The following is a 21421-nucleotide window of genomic DNA, read 5'->3' as shown; positions in this document are numbered from 1 at the left end:
TAGCCATTCCATGGGATCTTCCTGACTCAGGGATCAAACGTGAGCCTCCTGCTTTGCAGGCAGACTCTTTACCACTGAGCCACCTGGGAAGCCCTCCACCCAAGTATGCCTTCTGTATAAAAGGATCATCAGATCTATTCCTGAAAACCGACTCTGGTGATAAGGCAGAGGCCCAGTGTAGGGATGCCACCATGAGGATAAACCTGAAAAGGGAATTTGGAGGGGAGGAGGTCCTGATGCCCTGTATCAAGCTGCATCTGGCTTAAAATTACGAGTTCAGCAGACTCTGGGACAAACCTCACCCTGTGATCACATGAATTGGTGCTAAGGTAGGAACAGAGCTAGAGTGCCCATCACTGTGTTGGTGAAACTGCAGTGTGTGTCAGGGTTGTAAATCCAGAGAGGAAGATGGGAGTGGGAGGCAGGTGGTGTCACTTGGGGTGTGAAGATTAAGTCATTTAATGAGGACCCTTGAGTCTCTACCAGACTCGTGCTTGGACTTCCAAGGTTGTTCTATTGAAGGGGGTGGGTAGTCTTTGGTTAAAAATGCTAAACAATTCTGAGAGGGGGGAAAGAAAAAGGCAAGTCATTAATCTTAAAATTGTCAGCTGAATTATTTTCAATGAGCACTGATGTCTAGCGTCCTGGGAGCCAGGAAGGGCATTGGATTAAGTTTGATCAATAGGTACATATGGCAAGAGATGCATCCAGGTAATTTATTATCTAACAATTAAAATGAATCTGTGGTGTCACCCTCCACCAAGTGTCACAAGAGCAAGTTCCACCCAGGAAAACAAACCACATTGAGGGTCTGCTTGGTAAATTCCTGATTTCCTATTAGCTGGGGTTTTTTAATTTTTATTTCCAGAAACACAGGCCATTAGCGAAATTAAAATAATCCTACTTTGATGATCATGTGATTAGCAACTAAACAACTGGAACCCTGTTACTAAGATCCCATTCCCACTGGTATCATTTGGCGCCCACCGGTCCCCAGAAAGGCTTCTGTCTGCTTCTCTGATCCTTGGCGGCAGGCCCCTTTGGGCTTTGGACACCTGAGAACAACATGTGCATGTTGGTCAAGAAGAAAGTCCCTCCTGAGAAGGGATTGCTCACTCTATGTTTATTAGATCTTGGCGATCTGTTTAATTGTGGTCCATCCTTCTTTCTTGCAGTTTTGCGATGCCTGGGGATACCAGCGCGAGTTGTCACCAACTATTTCTCAGCCCATGACAATGATGCCAACTTGCAATTGGACATATTCTTGGAAGAAGATGGGAACGTGAACTCCAAACTCACGAAGGATTCGGTGTGGTGAGTTTGATTTGCAAGGGCACTGGCTGATATCAAATTGAAGTGCATAACACATTTACCACCAGACAGAGTCAGTCTGATGCTTCTTTCTGTTCTATTTTAAGGACTATTCAATACCATAGGCACAAATGTCTGATTGTCAGAGACTGTTTTTAGCTAATGAATGAGAAATGTTACTGAACAGCAGTTTGGGCTTCTAGTAATAAAGATCGATCACCCATTACAGCAGCAACTCCTGGAAGAGGCCACAGCTTTAGTGGCCAGAGCCTATACCAGTTCTTCTCTAGCTTTTGTTGTTGTTGCTGTTCAGCCACTGAGTCGTGTCCAACTCTTTGCAACCCCAGCACACCAGGCTGCCCTGTCCATCACTATCTCCCGGAGTTTGCCCAAACTCGTGTCCGTCAAGTCAGTGATGCTACCTAACCCTCTCATCCTCTGTTACCCCCTTCTCCTGTTGCCTTCGATCTTTCCCAGCATCAGGGTCTTTTCCAAGGAGTCAGTTCTTCTTATCAGGTGGCCAAAATATTGGACCTTCAGCTTCAGCATCAGGATCAACCCATGAACATTCAGGGTTGATCTTCTTTAGGATGGACTGGTTGGATCTCCTTGCAGTCCAAGGGGCTCTCAAGAGTCTTCTGCAGCCCCACAGTTCTAGCTTGCTGCTACTGCTGCTAAGTCACTTCAGTCGTGTCTGACTCTGTATGACCCCATGGACTGCAGCCCACCAGGCTCCTCTGTCCCTGAGATTCTCCAGGCAAGAACACTGGAGTGGGTTTCCATTTCCTTCTCCAATGCATGAAAGTGAAAAGTGAAAATGAAGTCGCTCAGTCATGTCCGACTCTTCCTGACCCCATGGACTGCAGCCTACCGGACTCCTCCAACCATGGGATTTTCCAGGCAAGAGTACTAGAGTGGGTTGCCATTGCCTTCTCTGATCTTACACTTAACCACAACCTTTTTGTTTTTGGCCTTTGCAATATAAATAGGATTGCCCTTTGCATGTAAAGATATGGTTCTCCTGATCTGTGACCTCATCTTTTATTCAGAGATAGAAGTGGAAATAAAGTCAGAATTATTACCAAGTACCAGCCCTATGGTGTTTTCACTGCCCTGAACAGCTGTATCATAAGCTGGTTGCAAGGAGTTTAGGATTCCAAAGAAATTTCCTTTATCCATGGGGACCCACTCACTCCAAAACAGTATTCTAAAAAGATGGTGGGGGGGGGGAATCCCAAGAATCCAAATGTAAAGGGTATACACAAAGGTCTGTATGGAGGGAAACTGCCAGGCATGAACTCAGTGGAATTTCCAAGCCAAAAAGATGTCTCCTAGAGCTGTTCTTTATAAGTAATAAAGCTAAAACACTGTCAGCGGTGAAAACATCCGAGTGGGCATGGGAGGAAGTTGGAAGCTCATTTTAGAAGAAATTAAAAGTTAGAAGTGTCTTAACTCCCCCATGTCACAGAAATGGAGCGCAGATGCAGGGCAGAATTCACTCAGCAGTCCCAGCAGACGCTCATTTGAGAATGAGAAAAGAAGCAAAATTGCTGAACTAGTGGCAAAATGCTCGTATGAATAAAAAAAACACTGCAGTTCACTTGAAGGGAGCGAGCTGAGCAATGACAAGCTGGAGACTAAAGTCAAGACAAAAGCTCTCCTCTGTAAACTGAACGGCAATTGAAAGCACCATTTAAGCCCTTGGAATCCCAGTAGAGCAGCCCTGTGTGTATATGGAATGACAAAAAAAAAAAAAAAAACCAGACCCACATAGCCAGCCCCGAAGCTGCGGTGACATTTGAACATGGCAGATAAGAAAAATGGTAGAGATAAACCTACTTGCAGAGCAAGCATAGAGACAGTGCTGGAGAAAAGACCATGGACGCGGGTGAGGGCCGAGCTGGGAGGGTGGCGCTGGCAAGTATACGCGACCACGTGTAACGCAGGCGGCTGGTGGGGAGCTGCTGTGCAGCACAGGGGCCTCAGCTCGGGGCTCCACGATGACCTAGGGGGTGGGAGGCCCCCGAGGGAGGGGATGTACGCGCACAGAGCGCTGATCCCCTTCCTGGAGAGCACAAACCAACACAACCTCATAAAGCAATTATACGCCGATTGTTTCAAAGAATTATTTGGCATTCTGCACTGATTATCTCTTCCTTACTCTCTCTCTCTCTACACACACACATACACACACACCACTCAATGCCCTGGTAGCCAACTGCAGCTCAGAATTATTCCTTCCAATTCTTTAACCCAAATGCCTCCCACCATAAATCCCCGCAGGCACCCAACAAATAACCTCATGACACCCCTTGTTCAACTGATACAAAAGCATGAAGCTGACAGACCTTTCCTTGGTAACCCTTTCCTCTTTCAGCTCTCTGCTCCGAATTCCTTTTTCAGTTTCTCCAACTCTCGTTCCTTCACTGTGCTCAGCTGTGTCAGATTCTTCAGAGACTCTGTATCCATGGGATTTCCCAGACGAGAATACTGGAGTGGGTTACCATTTCCTACTCCAGGGGATCTTCCCGACCCAGGGGTCGAACCTGCACCTCCTGCATCTTCTGCTCAGACAGGCGGATTCTTTAGCACTAGCTCCTCCTGGGAAGCCCGGGTGTTCCTGGGCTTTTCGCTCCTTCATTGTCGTCCCCGGAGATCCCACCACCATGGGACCATGTTCTCTGGTCTGGGACCCTCCTGCCTCCTCCACGAGCAGATCACCACCCCAGTCGCCCCGTCTCCCCTCTGCTTGGCTCACAGTCTGACTAACTGAACGGCTGCTGCTCACCCAGCTCGGAACATGCCAGATTGTGGAGTGCAGGGATTAAAGGGGTCCAGTCAGCCCTGGGTCAGGCTGTGTGACCTTGGGCACCGCACACCCTTTCTGTGTCTCTCTTGCCCCCTAGGGTGGCGCTGACAACATTTCCAAGCATAACAGGTGCTTAATGAGAGTTAGCTGCTGTGACTGCGTTCATTACTAGTCGCACAGCTGGAATTTCATGGAGGCAATATGTTGCCATTGACCTGGGCACACTGAAGGAGTCAGGAAGAGGGGGTGCCCAGTGTTCTATGATGACTCGTTATTTCTGTCACTCTAGGTTTTTTGTGTGTGTGTGTGTGTGTTTTTGTTTTAATGAAAGCCAGAAACTGCCTCCTCAGTACAAACACCAGTGAACCCTAGAAGTGATAAACGTTCTGGAAAGCCAGAAGTATTTCTGAGACCCTCCTTGGTCGAGGAGGCTGGTGGAGACTGTCCCTGGATGCGTCCACCAGCACGGGGTCACCATGGCCACCCCTGAGTCAAGCTCTGACTTGGGCAGTCACCGGCCGCGGGACCTTGAGAAGACAGCTTCACCTTGCTGAGCTTCCTTAGCCATAGACTGAGCCTAACTTAGTAGTTACTGATTAAACGACAATGTAGCGAGGCAAGTAAAGTGCTCCCCACAGGGCTCGGCGGGCGCCTGCCGATGGGACTGGCGATGCCCGCTGGTGAGAAGCAGGGCCCGCCTGCAGGGTCAGCAAGCCGGGGAGGGGTGGGGGCAGGAGGCTGACAGAGGCCGAGCCCAGGCAGGGAGGAGCCCGCGGCCCGCCGACCCCGAGAGGCCAGGGCTGCACGGCGGGCCGCACGCGGCCCGATGGACTTCCGAATGGGGGTCTCGCAGCCGTCGGCCGCCCCGAGCCGCCAGCCTCGCTTCCCTCCTCCGGCTCCTCTCAGACAGGCTGCCAGTTTGTCCCTGGCCCCACGCCCTCTTTCTAACGGCGACCATGAGAATGACTGCCTGGTTTTCTCAGCGCCTCCACCATCTCTCCACCACTGAGGTGCTGATGGTGGCGAATCAGGGTCCAGCTGGTCCAGCTGGTCCAGCTGACTCTTCTCCGTGGCTGTCGAGTCCCACATGCCGGAAGCAGAAATACGCCCAGACGGAGGGTCAGAGGGAGAATGGAAGACGGGTGTGAAGGCGTGTTGTGCGGTTCAGAGCCAAGAGGGCTAAGTCGGGCTTCCCCCGGGCTCTGACCTCCTTTACCCCCGCAGACCACCCAGCACTGACCGTTCACCCGCCGGCTTCCTGCTCTGCCAGCCTAGGTCCCTGAGTGTGGATCCCCCCTTCCAGAGAGTCTCAGCTCGCTAGGGGCAGCAGTTTGGCACTGAGTGGACGTCCTCTTGATGCCCTGGAGGGAAGAGTGGGCTTCTTGTGGATTCAGGAGAGGGAGGGGCCCTTACAAGGGCACAGCTGGGCGGAGTAATTGGACCTTGGCTCACAAATGAAATTCCGGGAGGGCCAACTCAAGATAACATATCCTGGAAGGAGCGGTTTAAGCCGCCTGCCCCCAGTGTGTAGATGGGTCGGGAATTATGCCTGAGCTCTGGGGGAAGGCATCCATGTATCACCGAGGACAGCTTAATGAAGATGCTGGTGCCATGTCCGGCTGCAATCCAGGCAGTGAGCAGGGACGAGGGGCTCACCCTGGGCAGGAGTAAAGTGACCATTTGTCCACATCCTGAACGAGCTCGGCTTGCTCACCTCATCATTCCACAGTCACAGCATCAATGGAAACAATTTTTTTACGGGAGTTAGGGCTCCAACATAGTAAAGGGTGAATGTATGATAGTTTGGGTTCCAATCGGTTCTCATGGGTTTGGGGTGATTACATGATGCCACTTTTGTAAAAGCTTTTTATTTTCTTCTGAGGGTTAGCTGATTAACAAACAGTGTTGTGGCAGTTTCAGGGGAACAGCAAAGGGACTCGGCCATACGTAGACATGTATCGGAAATGGAAACAATTTTAAAAGAAAGGGATGGTGGTGCTGATTAGGGTCATGAAAGGCATTTCAGTAGGAGGCTCCTCTCCTTCCAAATGGAAGTGTGATCCAGTGTCCCACTGCTGGAGAGGAAGTGGTCAGACAGGATGATTCTGGGTAAAGGGTCTGTGCCCACCTCTAGACTTGTCTCCATCAGAATGCGGCCTCAGCAGGGGAGCCATGTCTGGTGTATTCTACTTTGGCTTTGCCAACACAGTGCAGGGCATAGACCTGGTTGGAAAACATTTTAGGTACTCATTTAGCTGATTAATCTCATTTAATCCATTCCACAAACGCTATGATACACGAATACGTCCAAATGTCAGATGCTAAGGATTCAGGGGGAATTAACCAGGTCACTGCCCTCAAGACGCTCCGTCCGGTGTTCACCAGCAAGACAACCGCACACAGTACACTGTCGAAGTGTGAGGTGGGTGGGGTGTGAGCAGGATTCCTGGAGACGGAGCGAAGGGGCTTCCACCCTAAACCCAGGGGTGGAGCAGAAGGTGTTCACATGGTCAGTGGACAAAGCTGTTTTCCCCTTGTGATCTTCCGGTCGTGCTCTTCAAAGATGAAATGCCCAGGAAATGCCCTTGACCCCAGTTGAAACTCAAGGTAAAAGTCTCAGGGGCTGATGTGAGACGACCAGAGATCAATTTGCTTCAAGGTCAAATGGGAAGGAATGGAAGGTCGCTCAGTAGGTAAAGACATCGCCTGCAGTGCAGGGGCCACAAGAGACAGGTTTGATCCCTGGGTCAGGAAGAGCCCCTTGAGGAGGGAAAGGCAACCCGCTCCACTATTCTTGTCTGGAGAATCCCATGGACAGAGGAGCCTGGTGGGTTGCTGTCCATAGGGTTGTAAAAAGTCAGACACGACTGAAGCAACTGAACACATATGCACACATATATTATGACTATGGTTGTTGAAAATTGAAACTCACTCTCCATATGTCCAGCCCCTCACCACTCCTTCATAGACAATCTCAAGAACCTCTGACCCTTTGCCCTCTTCCCGAAGGGGCTAATGCCCCCAAGGCTGCACATTCATGAGAGACTGATGGACTCACTACTCTCTGGGGATGGGGATGGGTTGCCTTTACCATCAGCACCTCTCCCGCTTCTCCACCTGCCAGGCACTGTCCAACCCGAGGTGCTAGCTCCTTTAAGACTAGCTCACCCCTCACTCGGAGTTGCAGAGATCCCAACAGTCACCAGTGTCCAGAGGCCCTCTTGGAGACAACAGCTTTCTAGACCCTGGGACTCCTCCCAGCCCATCCGAGCCTCTGCCTCAGGTGTCCCCTTCCATTCTACTCACATTCCTGGGGGAAGGTCTTCATCTCTAAACAGTGAGTTCCAGGTGGGGTTGGTGAAAGCACGAGCTATTCATGCCCTCGGGATGCGAAGAGAAGGGTCTGTGTACCTGTGTGCTCACCTAGGCCCATGAGCCCACCCATCTGCTTCCCAGAGGCCAGCTGATGGACCAGCTGTCAGATGTAGAAAATGGCATAGCTCAGAGGTTAAGCATCTCATGATATTAAAGATGATTGGAAAGATGATGAATGCTAAAACATTAGCAAGAGTCTTTCCTTTATTGCCTTTTCATTTGAAATTAAGTAGGTTTGATGAAACTGGCTTTCTCAATTTAACTTTTTAAAAGAATTGTGAGTTAGCAAATTTGTATTTATCAATTTCAGCTCAAAGTTGGGACAATCTAAGAACTAGTCAGTGACTCACGTGGAAAGAAAGTATAGTTTTATTTTGCTTTTCTTAGGATCTCATGGAAAAATGCCAGATCAAGTCAAACTTCTCTTATAATTTTCTTTCCTCTCTTTCTCTCCATGATTCAAGGCAATATGATTAGCTCTGCCACCAATTAGCTGAGTGACTTTGGGCAAGTTGCTTGAATTCTCTGGGCCTTAATTTTTTCATATGACTTTGAATTTAACAAGGTATAGGGTCACCTCCAGTATTGTAGCCTGGAAAGTTCCATGGACAGATGACCCTGGTGGGCTACCATCCATGATTCAGACGGGACTTAGCAATGAAACCTCTGCCGCCACCAGCTCCAAAATGAACACTTTTTAAATGAACGTCACTGTTCCTCCAGCCAGGCCTTTCTTCCCCCGGTCAGTGGTTTCTGCCACAGGAACCCTGCTCATCTGCACAGGCCAGGCTGGGCTCCGCTCACCCACATGCAGGTGCTGCTCTGCAAACTGGCTCCCCAGGGAAAAAAGACACAGAAATCAAGCATGCCACAGAAAATTTCTGTAATTCTTTGGCTGGTCTCAATGCATCTGCTTCTTAAAAAATAAAAAAACCCTAACTTCGCTCCATACTTTTTGGAAAGAGCACAGGTGTTTGTTTGTTTTTCACTTCAAATGCAAAAAAGAAAAAAAAAAAAACAACACCTCTACTGCAATGGGTAGTGTCGAATCTATAAATAAAGCTCTTTCTAAGCAAGTTTTAGAGCAGAAATTCAGCAGCTTGCATGCTGGGGAGCCAGCCCTGGATGTCACACACCCCGCAGAGCCTAGTCTCACTGCGGTCTTGTACTTATGCTGGTGTGCCCATCATAGGTGCATTTTTGATGTTCAGACTGATACACTTTAAAAAAAATACTTTTTACTTTGCATTGAGGTATAGCTTTACAAGGTTGAGATAGCTTCAGGTGCACAGTGAAGGAATCCAGCCGTGTATGTAAATGTATCCGATCTTCCCCAGCCTCCCGCCCACCTAGGCTGCCACATAACACTGAGCACAGTTCTTGTGCTGTACAGTTCCAGTTGGTTATCCAGTCTAAATACAGCGTGTACCTGTCCATCCCAAACTCCCTATCTCTTTCCCCCATCCTTCCCCCTGACAACCATAAATTTGCTGTCTAAGTCTGTGAGTCTCTTTCTGTAAGTAAGTCTGGTTTTGACCCCTGTTTGGGGAACTAAATCCCACATGTTACATGGCCAAAAAATAAAATCAAATTTTTAAAAAAGAAAAAGAAAAATCTCTGCAGACTGATCCACTTTGCATATTGTTTTTAGAAGCTCAGTATGTTCTAATAGTTGGACTTTCACATGTTATATTGTAGTTGAGTTTTTAATCATGATACGCAAAAAGAATTATCCAAAAATGAATTCCAAGAAAAACAGAAGAAAAATTCTGAATATAAGCCAAACTGTTTATGATGCTTAGAGTTCACAAAATTATCTTGTGATGTATCCAAGTTACCAATCTTGAACAGCTACCAAAGACATGTATTTTCAAATAACTTAGCGAGTTAACCACACTCTTGTCAGCCAAATTATTTTGGGGAAAATTACCTGGAGCTAGGTCGTGAGAGCTGTCATTAGAGACCTAAGAATATATGCTGTGAATCCACTCCAAAGTCTCGAAGGAAGGATTGAGAAACTTATCTGCCACCTCCAAGAATCAAAATAGCTCCTGCTTATGGAACGCTTTCTTTGTGCCAGGACTTAAGCTAAGTGGGTGACATGTATCGCTATTAACTCATTTAATCCTTTTGACAACCCAATAAGGTAATGGCTGTTATTGTCCCCACTTCTAGAGGAACAAATCGAGGCACAGTAACTTAACCATGGTCATCAGCCTTTATGATTTCTGATTGGAAATCATGTTTAATTCTATTGGTAATCCATGGTACATAATAAATCACTCTTTCGTGTGCTGTATTCCGAACCGTCTCTTTGTCTTCAGCTTTTTTTTTTTTTTTTAATTTTTTAAAATTAATTTTATTTTATTTTTAAACTTTACATATGGGAAGATTTGGGAGAATGGCATTGAAACATGTAAAATATCATGTATGAAACGAGATGCCAGTCCAGGTTCAATGCACGATACTGGATGCTTGGGGCTGGTGCACTGGGACGACCCAGAGGGATGGTATGGGGAGGGAGGAGGGAGGAGGGTTCAGGATGGGGAACACATGTATACCTGTGGCGGATTCATTTTGATATTTGTCTTCAGCTTTTGACAGTTTGACTATGGGGCATTTACGTACATATCCCTTTGAATTCATTTTCTTTGGGTTTTTTAACTTCTAAGGTGTGTATATTACTATCTATCATCAAATTTGGAAAAGTTATCAGCTATTCTTCAAATATTCTTTCTGCTGCTTTTCCCTCTTTGGTTTCCTTCAGAAAGGCCCGTTATGTGTGTGCCCCACGTGCCTCAGGGCTCTGTTCATTTTTCTTCATGTGTTTCTTCTGTTTTTCAGACTAGATCATTGCAGTTAACTTCTCTTCAAGTTCACCAGTTCTTTACTCTTTCTACCTGCTCAAATCTGCTTTGGAGACCCTCTAGTGAATTTTTGAAATTTTTATTCCAGCCATTATACTTTTCAGCTCCAGAAATTCTGTTTGACTCCTATCCATAATTTCTATCTCCTCATTGATATTCTCTGTTTGGTTAGACATTGCTTCCAAAGGGCTGCCAAACGGGTTAATAGTGATAATTCATTTGCTGAAGTTTAGGGAGTGCCAAGCCCATTTTCTCTTCTTTGTTCTTTAATAAGCTGCATGTTTTTATAGCCACCGTGGTTGTAAGGTTGTTCATTTTCAAGGAGCTACAGAGAGAGGAGTAGAAATAAGGGAAATTAACAGGCCCCCAAGCTCGCAGTTCTTACTGAGATTGTTTTGTTTTTGTTGAGTAAATCCTCCTTATATTGTTGCGAATCTTTGGTTCATTTCCAGAGTTCTTGAGAAATTGGTTTTGATCATGTTTGTTAGGATTCTCATTATTTTCATGAAGGAGTAGATTTTTGGGAGCCCTTCCTTTGCCATTCTGGGAGTTTTTCTCCAGAGCACACTTTTAACCACTAGACAAGTAGTTAGAAACTTGGGGCATACCAGACCCCCGGAGGGTTTTACATTCTGTAGGAATAGTTTGGAGGAGGGCATGGCAACTCGTACAGTATTTTTGCCTGGAGAATCCCATGAAGAGAGGAGCCTGGCGGGCTGTATGTAGACCATGTAATCACAAAGAATCGGACATGACTGAGCAAGTAAGCACAGCACAGGAATAGTTTGGGATCTAATATCGTCTTCCTGACACACATCTGCTGAAATACAAATTACATTATGTATTTTTTATTTCATCGAGTCTTCTGTACATTATAAGGCATTATATAGAATTGTGTATAGAAATCGGTGGACTTCGTTTCAGTACAATAAATGGGGTGTTACGAAACATTTGTTCTAAAACTACGAAGGGACACTAATTTTTGAAGGTTGAAAATCACTGCACAGGACTCTCCCCGCTTCATTTCATATTTCTATCCTAGTCCTGCAGCAATAATGTCTCCAAAGTTATCTCCCAAATACTTGTTCTACTCAAGTCTCACGAAAGAGTGACAAAGAGCGACTTTGGGAGGTAAAAAATGAGAGGTCGTCACAAACACTTCTCACGAGATTAGCGTGAAAGAAGAGGACGGAAGCGTCTGATAAACCCCTAGAAAGTACTAAGGTATCTTTCACAACAAGAAAAATGTCATGTCTTGATTAGTCATAAATTCTGCTTAAGAGAGTCATCTTATACAGAAACCAAAGGTTACCAGTTTTCAAATAATTAAAAGCTAATACAATATGTACCACCTAAGCTACACTGAATGAAATTTAATTTCTTTTGATAATTAATAAGACCTCTTGAAAAACTTCATATAAATAAGAGTTTTCGGTATAGCATACTCATAAACAGCTGTATAATGGAAAAAAGTAATTTTGATAACTACTAAGACTGTTGGCTATATTTTTTAAAACTCCTCTCAATAATTATGGATAAGCTTGGTCAGAATTTATTATAAAAAGCTTTTTGGATATTAAAATTATTCTCAAAATCCAATCTCTTCTCCATTTTCAGCAGGAATATTAATTGATAATTTGCTGTGCAAGAGAGCGGTAAAGGCGCCCAGGGTCGTATTGTCACAGTAAATCCAGCAGGGGGAATTCAGCACAATGACAGAGGACCCCCTGCGAAGTAGTGATGTCAGATGTGGCTCCTGAGGGGGTGGTGTCTACCTCCTGAACATTTCGGAGGTTTCATTTGGTCTCTTCCATTTCTGGTGCCACAGTTAAAAAATAAAACAATAATCAAGAGAGGGAAAACTATCAAAAGAGGAGAAAAAATAAATTTTACATGATTATCTCCTAATGTCTTAATAATCATTGCTAATAAAGCTGCTGTAAAATTCTCTCCATAAATATTCAAGATCTCAATACCTGGGATTGAGAAGGTAATCTTGAAAAGAGAGGGGAAAGTCTATATACTTTCAGGACTTAGGCAAAACACATTTCCAGGAAAAGTTGTAAGCAGAAGCAAACTTGCTAAGTATTAGCATACTGTATGTGTAACTGAATACATCTAGGCTGGCATTTATCCAGTAGAGCCTGGGAGGACCATACCAGCGTTTAGACCATACCAACTTTCTGATTGGTTCAAGTTCACTTCCATTGAGTTGGTGATGCTATCTAACCATCTCATCTTCTGCTGCCCTCTTCTCCTTTTGCCTTCAGTCTTTCCCAGCATCAGGGTCTTTTCCAGTGATCAGATTCTCAAGAGATAGTGGAGGCCAGGGAGACCTAGCATCCTGCAGTCCATGGGGCACAGAGAGTTGGACATAACTTAGTGACTGAACAACAACAACAACATTCTGATCGGGTGCAGCTTCCAACTGGCTTATGTCTGTGTCTGAGCAATTATTAACTATTTTAATTATCACCCCTACTATAAATGCACTTCATAATTTCATTTTGGGAGTTACAGCACATCCCCAAGGCCATGCCTTGGGGCTTCCCTGGTGGCTCAGCTGGTAAAAAATCTGCCTGTGATGCAAGAGACCCAGGTTCCATCTCTGGGTTGGGAAGATCCCCTGGAGAAGGGAAAAGCTACCCACTCCAGTATTCTGGCCTGGAGAATTCCATGGACTGCACAGTCCATGGGGTAGCAAAGAGTCGGACACGACTGAGTGACTTTCACTTTTCTTCATGCTACATCAGATGGTGCTTAAACTGCAGCTTCTTAATGAGCATTGTAGGATTCCCTCCCTGTGTATAACAAGCAAAAACAAACACCTTCATTACTTCTCTCTTTTCTTGATGGGCGATTTGTTCCTCCTGGGGATATTGGCTTGACCTCCACCCAGTTGGACCTTTGGGAGCCTTTGGTGGACAAGACCCCAGAGAAACTCAAAATGCCCCTCTTGGTTTCAGCACTCCAGCATCCCCTAAGCGTGAATAGCTGCATTTGAAGAAGCGCGGTTCCCCCAGCTCCACAGAAGATCCCTGAAGCATGCCCCTTCCTCTGAATAACTCCCCTCTGTTATCTGGCTTCATTACCTTTCCCAACTGACAAGGACTTTCTTGGTCCAGACCCTTGTCTCCACTTTGGAATGTCTCATAGTCAAGCCTCAGAGTCCACCAACTCGTCTCTACTTCTCTCCCACAACCCCCAGCCCTCCCCACGCCTTCATTATTGGAAAGACCAGATGTCAGCAAGTCCAAGACATGCTGCCATTATTGTCATCAGTATTGCTGCCTGTGTTAGGAGTGTATCAGCAGGGCTAGAGGGGGGTGTGTGTGTTATTCGCTAATCGTGCCCGACTCTTTGCAATCCCATGGACTCATGGTACTCTCCAGGCAAGAATACTGGAGTGGGCTGCAATGCCCTCCTCCAGGGCATCTTCCCGACCCAGGGACTGAACCTGGGTCTCCCACATTGCAGGCAGATTCTTTACAGTTTGAGCCACCAGGGAAGAGACGAGGGTACGCCTGTCTCCTACAAACACAAGTAGTTTGCAAGACAGACCAGTAGCTTTTTCCAACCCGCTGCCATTTTTCAAATGAATTCGAGTACTTGGTTTACATTTGAAGTTGGTCCAAGACAGCTCTTCCAGGGCTTTCTCCTGATCTTATGTGTGCTCTCCCTTGAGCTCTAATAAAGCTGCAGAAAGGAATCGCAATCCCACATCTCCTTCTTTTTAGGGAAGGAAACCTTTCTGCACAGATTGCAGAAAAGATGACCCTGTGGAATGTTTAAGCAGTTAGCCAAGTTAAAGGCAGTAAAGGACACCTTGCTTAAACTATTCACTGCATTTGAACAAACAGCACGCAGAGCTCAGAAGCCCATCTTGGTCTCAGCTGTCTTTTTGGTACACTTCTGCACCCTCCCACGAGCTCTTGTCACTCTAGATGTGACCTTAGCCAGTTGGAACCAGGACAGACTCTGAACTGTGCTCTTTCTTCTTTAATAAAATGTACTTCTCTTAAATGTTTTTTTTTCTGTATATATTTATTACAAAAATTTCAAATGTTGCAGAAGAAAGTATAAAAATAAGAGTCATCCCCTTTCTGGCTACTCAGAATATTTGCAACATTTTGTTAAGCATTCTTTAACAGGTCCCTTTGTGCACTGTATTCATTTTTTATTGTTGCATAACAAATTGCCAGAACCTTGGCAGCTAGAGCGGCACACATGTATTATCCAGCAGGCTCTGTAGGTGAGGACTTTGGGCACAGTGTAGCTGGTCCTCTGCTTAGGGTCTCAAATGATGGTGATGCAGGTAGTGACTGTGGGCCCCTCTGATGCCTGGTGCTTTCTTCCAAGTTCACGCTGATTTCTGGAATAATCCAGCTCCTTCCTGCTGCAGAACTCTCGGAAGCTGCCATTTTCTTCCAGGCCAGCAGGGGAACGTATTAGCTGCTTTGGATCTCTGGTTTGCTCTGTCTCAGACTTCTAGACCCAGATTTAAAGGCTCACGTGATTAGGTCAGGTCCACATGATAATCTCCTTTTTAATTAACTCAAAATCAGCAGATTAATTAGCTTAATTACATCTGCAAAATCCTCTTTGCCAGGTAAAGTAACATAAGCCCAGGAGTGACAACCCATCCGATTCATAGACATCACCCATATTCAAGGGGGAGGGATTCATACAAGTGTGGGGCTCATTGAAACTCTGCCTTCCACACAAATGGACATCCACAGTGAACACTTTTCTTTGTTCTGTAGCGTGATTTTTAAAATGGATATGCCCTGGTTATTTTTTTCTACCTAATAAATACAGATCAGATTTTTAAGGCTGAAGAGTATTCTACTTTGTGATTTAAAATAGTTAATTGCATATTGGATGGCTTCTGATTTTCCTTCTTAAAAATTATGGACAGATAAACATCCTCGTATACATGTCTTTGCATCTGCATGATTATTTCCCGTGCACAGTTGTAAGGAAAGGGGTTCACCAAATCAGAGGATAAACTAAGCCAATGCTGTGATGTCCCTTCCAGGTCCTCCAGCCGGGCGCGGTGCTGCTTTGCTGGTGAGGTTCTGCTTCAGGTGAAGACCTCTGAGTCCTCTGCACCTGTACCACTGAATCATTATTGATAGCATCATTGAAAGGAGTTCTAGAAATTACTAGCTGCCACTGCAGGAAACATACAGGAAGTGACGTAAAGAAACGATGTGCTTTTCACTTCTGGCCTCCATTATTATCTGCCCAAAGAAGTCCTTTTCAATTTGATTAAATAATTCTCAACAAAACAGGGGCTTTATGTTAATGTGTACACTGCTTCTTTAGAAAGATGTAACATGGATGTTAGATCAGAGAGAAGGTTTATAATCTTTTTAACTTTAAAAGGACACTGCATATTTCAATAGTATAGTGGGAAGTCGGGTTCCAAGTGAAGGCTTTGAGAAAATACAAAACCGTGAATCTTAAACAAAGATTTAATTATGCCTGCCTTTCTGAGAGATCCTCTTGCCTTTCAAGAAAACAGTACCTGGTGAGCAGCTGCTAAGGGCCAGATCTGGTGCTGGGAACGTGATGGTGAATAGGCAGGCCGCACCCCTAGAATGAATCATGCACTCTGAGAGTGCATGATGAAACTGAAAGGTGTATTTATCTAGATAGAGATCTAGGTTAAAAAGCTCTAAATTAAAAAAAAAGAAGACTTTCTAGGAAGCATATCTATTTCTAACCTGGATAAAGGTAAATAGAATTCGGCCATGTCTGTAAATATCAGTTCCTTTTACAGAGGAACTTCAGATATAAAAGGCAGGCACGTGTACCCAGAAATACTGACCACCCAGACAAAAAGGGGACCGTGATGGCGTGGTGGCCCAGGTCGCGTTTCCTCTGGCCATTCCTGAGCAGAGAAAGAGGTGTGGTGGGACAAGCCCTGCGGCTGCAGAGGCTGCAGCCCTGCCGCCTGCCCGTGTCCACTCTGCGAGCCCAGCCACTAGCGTTGCCGCCTGCTGACCAAGGCCCAGCACCTCCGGAACATAGCAAGTTATCTTTTAATGGAGGCCAGAAGTGAAAAGTTATCCGGAACATAGCAAGTTATCTTCACCTCGGCCACTGCTACAAGTGCCTGGCCTCTTATTAAACTCTTCCACCTTAAATACGCCTTAAACTTCCGCCTTCCAGTCCTGAAACTGGAAGAGATGTGAGTAGCTAATTAAATACTTTACTCAGAGAAAAGAAACTTTTACCCCATTTCCTGGTCGTTTGAAAAGAAAGAAAATCCTCAAGGCAAAGTCTTTACCTGAGGTTTGAGAACAACACTTATCTTGTTCAAGGCTAACCTGGCCCCGGTATTTGAATTTAAAGGAGGAGGTCTGGGGCCTATTAATCTAGGGCGGTGCCGGGGAAAGCCGGCTTGCTAAACGCTGCAGGCTGTGAGGGACGCAGGACTGCAAACATTTCATTGCTGCTCTTTCTGGGCCTCTCTGCCTGCTGGCGTAACCTTCACCATCTGGAGGGAGGCTCGCCTTGTCTAATACGTGATCACGGTGACCTTCCTTCCAGCTTCGGAGCAAAGACAGGGGCTCTCAGGTGAGAGCTGACCCCAGGCCCCCTCCCGACACCCCACACCGGGACTGCAACCTCCATCTGTGCGTCCTTCCCCGGCAGGCAGTGATGCGCTCCCCGTATTTGTCCACGGCGCCGCTCTTGACCTACGCCCCCTGCGCCTTTGGTATCTGAGCCTCTTTTGATTCCATCTCTCCCTTTATTCTGCCTTACTCTCGCTCTCTCTCTCCCCACTGGCTCCTCCTCCGTAGACACGACACTCCCTCCTAATGGAAAATAATCAGAACAGTCTTCCCGTGTTGCGCTGTTCTCCAGGCACTGGCCTGTCTTCTCGTCTTCCACTTACAACCCGAATCACTCTTGGTATAGAACTCAACTCAGCGCATCTCCCCACCCACACCCTCCACATCTGGCCTTTTCCTCCTCACTGCCCTCTGTCAACAGTAAAGATGCCAGTGGCTCCCTCCTTGTCAAATCCCGAGTGTCACCTGTGTGTATAAAGATGCCTCTTGGGTTTCATCCTTAGGGTTTCTCACAGGCCCTGAGTCCATCATCTCCCAAACGAACCTGTCACCCACCTAGCACCCCGCCCCTGCCCCCAACACAAACCTTCTCTTCCTCCTCCAGTGGTCTTGGTAAATGGAGCCATCATGCTCCCTGGAAACTGGGAAGCTTCCTCACAGGCACAGTCCCTTCCTGACCATTCCTCTCCTTCTCTACAGTAATGGGGAGCTCAGTCCCCAGTCCTCGCCTAGCTCTCTCAAGTACAGATTTGCAGATTTAACTGACCTAAGGATAAATCCCAAATATTTAACTTGGGATAAAAGGATCTCGCAATCTCATTCTCACTAAACCATAGCTCGGTGCTTCAAAGTGTGGATCCTGTAGCTGTAACTCGCTGTGTGACCTCAGGCAAGATTCTTAATCTCTCTGTGCTTCTGTTCCCCCCACCCTTGTAAACAGGGGTTAATAATAACAGCACCTGTCTCCTGGCATGCTGGGTACATCAGGTGTGCTCATGTACACAGAGGCTTTAACACAGTGCTGGGCGCACAGGAAGTGCTGTGTGTACTTGTCAGTCTTGTCACGCACTGCCCACCACCACCTGCCAACCCCTCTTCCCCCAGATACGCAAACACGCTATCCACCCACCACAACGAACAGCATACAGATCGCCAAACACTCCGTGCCTCCACAACTTGGTTCTTAGTCCTTTTTTGACCTGCCGAGCTCTCATTTGTCTGGGGGACTCAGCTCAAGCATCACTTCGGCCGTGAAGTTGTCCCTTCTGCACCCAGGGCTTCCCCACTAAGACCCTATTGACCCCACTGAACTTCCCCTCAGTCAATTATTGTTAAAGTCAGAGAGTTACCGTGTTTGAGCGCTCATCCTACGCCAGGTCTTGTTCCAAGTGCCTTAAGCTTCACAGAGAACCTATGAAATGCTCTAACAGTTGGCTTCTGTGTTTGTCTGTCCTCCTTGATCGTGGGGTTCCTTACGGACGGGAACCTGTGCTCTGATCAGGGTGGGGGTCCAGCATGGTGCCTGGTGCGGGACGTGTGTGTGTGTGCACGCACGCGTGTGTTCAGTCGCTCAGACGTGTCCGACTCTGTGACCCCATGGACTCCAGCCAGCCAGGTCCCTCTGTCCGTGGGATTCCTCAGGCAAGAATACTGGTGCAGGCTCTTCTTAACCCAGGGATCGGACCAGGGTCTTTTGTGTTTGCTGCATTGGCAGCAGGATTCTTTACCGCTGGCTCCACCTGGGAAGCCAGTGCACGGTGGGTGATGCGTAGTTAAATAAATGCTTCTGAGCTGAGTCAATCAAAGATGAGCGGGACTCGGAGAGGGATGGGAATGTGCACGAATCCCTGACGTTGAAGGACACTGAGGGTAGGAAGGCTGGTAGCTGGATCCGAAATTCATCAGTGCTATAAACAGAGATGGCTGTAATTGCCTCACGCCACCGCTAAACTGCTATTACTATCTGAATATTTGCTGTAGTGCGACAGGTTAATGTGCTCTCATTTGTTCCCGTAGCGTTGTATAATTTCAGGTCTTCCCAAGGACATAATCATTCGATTCCTGATGATAGCTTATCCCGTGTCCTCGCTTCACGGGTCCCATGCTAAGTCTGAAAGTCTTGCAGGGCCCTGAGCTCATGGGTCGCTCACCTTTGACAAAACGTAGAGAGACACACACCTCGGCAACCTTTTTTTCTTGTTGGACAGGAAATGGAAATTCAGCACAATGTTATAGTTTCTAGGCCGATAGTCTAAGCCCGTAAACAAAAGCATTTTATTGCTTAATTGTTACAAAAGGCTGTGCTTTTTATAAGTCTTATATATATGTATATGGAATTCAAAGATATATGTGTTTCGATTTTAATTAACTTGTCTTCTCTCCCATATCTCTTGAGGCCATAGTAAATTCTGTTTCACTAGGCAGCAGGCAATGGGTAAGATTGAAACTGTTTAAGGCATTGATTAGACCCTCTCTGGGTGGCCTTGAAGCTGGGGGGACAGCCATGTGCCACCATGCGAGTGCCCCCGGGGGTACCAGTGGAAACGGACCTGCCCAAGAAACTTGCATCCAGATCCTCAGTATGTCTCTGGGAGGCTTCCATTTAGCTTAAGCCATTCCAATAATTTATAGGCTTCCCTGGTGGCTCAGTGGTAAAGAACCCGCCTGCAATGCAGGAGACGAAAGAGACACGGGTTTGATCCCTGGGTTGGGAAGATCCCCTGGAGGAAAAATGGCAACTAGTACAGCAATTATCCTTCAGTAAAAAAAAATTATTAAAAAAAGAAAGAAAGAAAGAAATGGCAACCCATCCCAGTATTCTTGCTGGGGTTTCCGATTTTTTATAGATAGCATATCCACAGGAATTTTGGTCCCTTTTTGATTTCCTGGAGCACTGACTGTGGCGGGAAGCCTAACTCACTGGGGTGGTGTTTTCTAAGGAATTACCACTGCTGGAATGAAGCCTGGATGACGAGGCCGGACCTTCCCGTTGGGTTTGGAGGTTGGCAAGTCGTGGACAGCACCCCCCAGGAAAACAGCGATGGTAAAGCTGCATCCTCTCTTTATATTCCTGATCTTTACACTTTGCTATTATGATCGCATCTGATGTGTGGGAAGCACGCCCACCTGGTGGGAACCAACATCAGCCGTGTGCTTCCTGGACACACAGCATCGACTGCCCGCCAGTCGGGTTTAATTTCATTTCAGTGGCTGTCTGTACTCTGATTACTTTGTAACTTTTAGGAGGGAAAAAAAAAGCATAAGACTTAACATATATAATTCATCGACTATTGCTTTGATAAGCAGTTTTGAAGACAAGAGGAAAAGTATCTGTGTAAGCACTTTCACTTGGCTATAAGTATATTTCAGCCCTGCCCGACACACAGCGCCAAGATAGAAGGCAGTGAAGAAAATAAAGAACTCAGAAACTAATTACGGATCATTCTGTAAATCGCTATCTTTTCAGAACCTGACTTCTTTCCAGGTTGTGTGATTTCTTTCAAAGCTTGAGTATGTGAATGCTCATCTTCTAACTTGCAAACTCAGCCTGGCAGCTATGACACGCCCTCACCTCCAGATTTTTCATAAGCCTCCATTTTCCTGTAATATGATGGTAAAAATCAGTGCTATGGGACATTATTTTTATTTCCCCAGGTATTGATGTAAGATATTGATGAATTGGCAATTAGATCTGGAATGCATGAAGTGTTAATAATACATCCTTTGAGGTACAGCCCTCTGTCTCAAAAAACTTACATAACTGTGTCCTGGCCTCTAGTGGATGGAACAGTTCTTAGAGCTGAGATGACCTTCCTGGGTTATAGTCCTCAAATGAGGCTCAAATGGAATTTTCCATTTCTTTCTTTAAAAAAAGATATTGATGTGTGCATATCCAGATATACACAAACATTCATTACTGCCGGGGACCAGCCCCGGTGGATCCAGGGTATTCGAAGCGGGGACGGCGTCGGCGAGGATCAGGAAACAACTGCTTAATTAAACGTTAATTAAGGATATAAAGAGTAATAGAATGAGGATAGCTCAGTGAAGAAATTCAGTGGAGAAAAGAGGCTGAATAATTCAGCCAGAAGGTAAGAGAAAGAACGACATGGTGAGACCAAGTTTCGGTGAACAAGGCCCGCACTTTATTTTCCAAAGTAGTTTTTATACCTTAAGTTATGCATAGAGGATAATGGGGGAAGGGGTAGAGTCATGCAGCAAGCCAGGCTTTCTTCCTGCAAACTTATCATATGCAAAAGTTTAGGTGATTTGCATCATCTTCTGGCCCGGAGGCCTTTTCCTCTAAAGGTGATTATTCTAAGTCAGGCGCCAGCCTCCAAAAAGCATTAGATAAAGTTGCATTCCTACAGAGCAAAGGTGTGGTGGGCTATAACAAGAAAAAGAATTAATTCAAGGGTCCCAGGTTACAAACATTAAAGCTACTATTTACACCAATTATATTAATCAATACACTG

At 46.1% G+C, this 21421-nt stretch overlaps 1 protein-coding gene across 1 annotated transcript in view; it reads left to right on the top strand.

Annotated features, from left to right (window-relative positions):
- Positions 1–21421, top strand: part of F13A1 (coagulation factor XIII, A1 polypeptide) — a 148304-nt gene that overhangs the window by 85536 nt on the left and 41347 nt on the right. Inside the window, exons 8-9 of the mRNA XM_010835833.1 lie at positions 1176–1314; positions 19886–19989. Coding sequence (XP_010834135.1) covers positions 1176–1314; positions 19886–19989 — 243 coding nt within the window. The remainder of the gene's footprint in view (positions 1–1175; positions 1315–19885; positions 19990–21421) is intronic.

Source organism: Bison bison, unplaced genomic scaffold (assembly GCF_000754665.1).
Source record: "Bison bison bison isolate TAMUID 2011002044 unplaced genomic scaffold, Bison_UMD1.0 scf7180017864053, whole genome shotgun sequence".
Classification (NCBI taxonomy): domain Eukaryota; kingdom Metazoa; phylum Chordata; class Mammalia; order Artiodactyla; family Bovidae; genus Bison; species Bison bison.
This window is presented reverse-complemented; position numbering and strand designations above follow the sequence as displayed.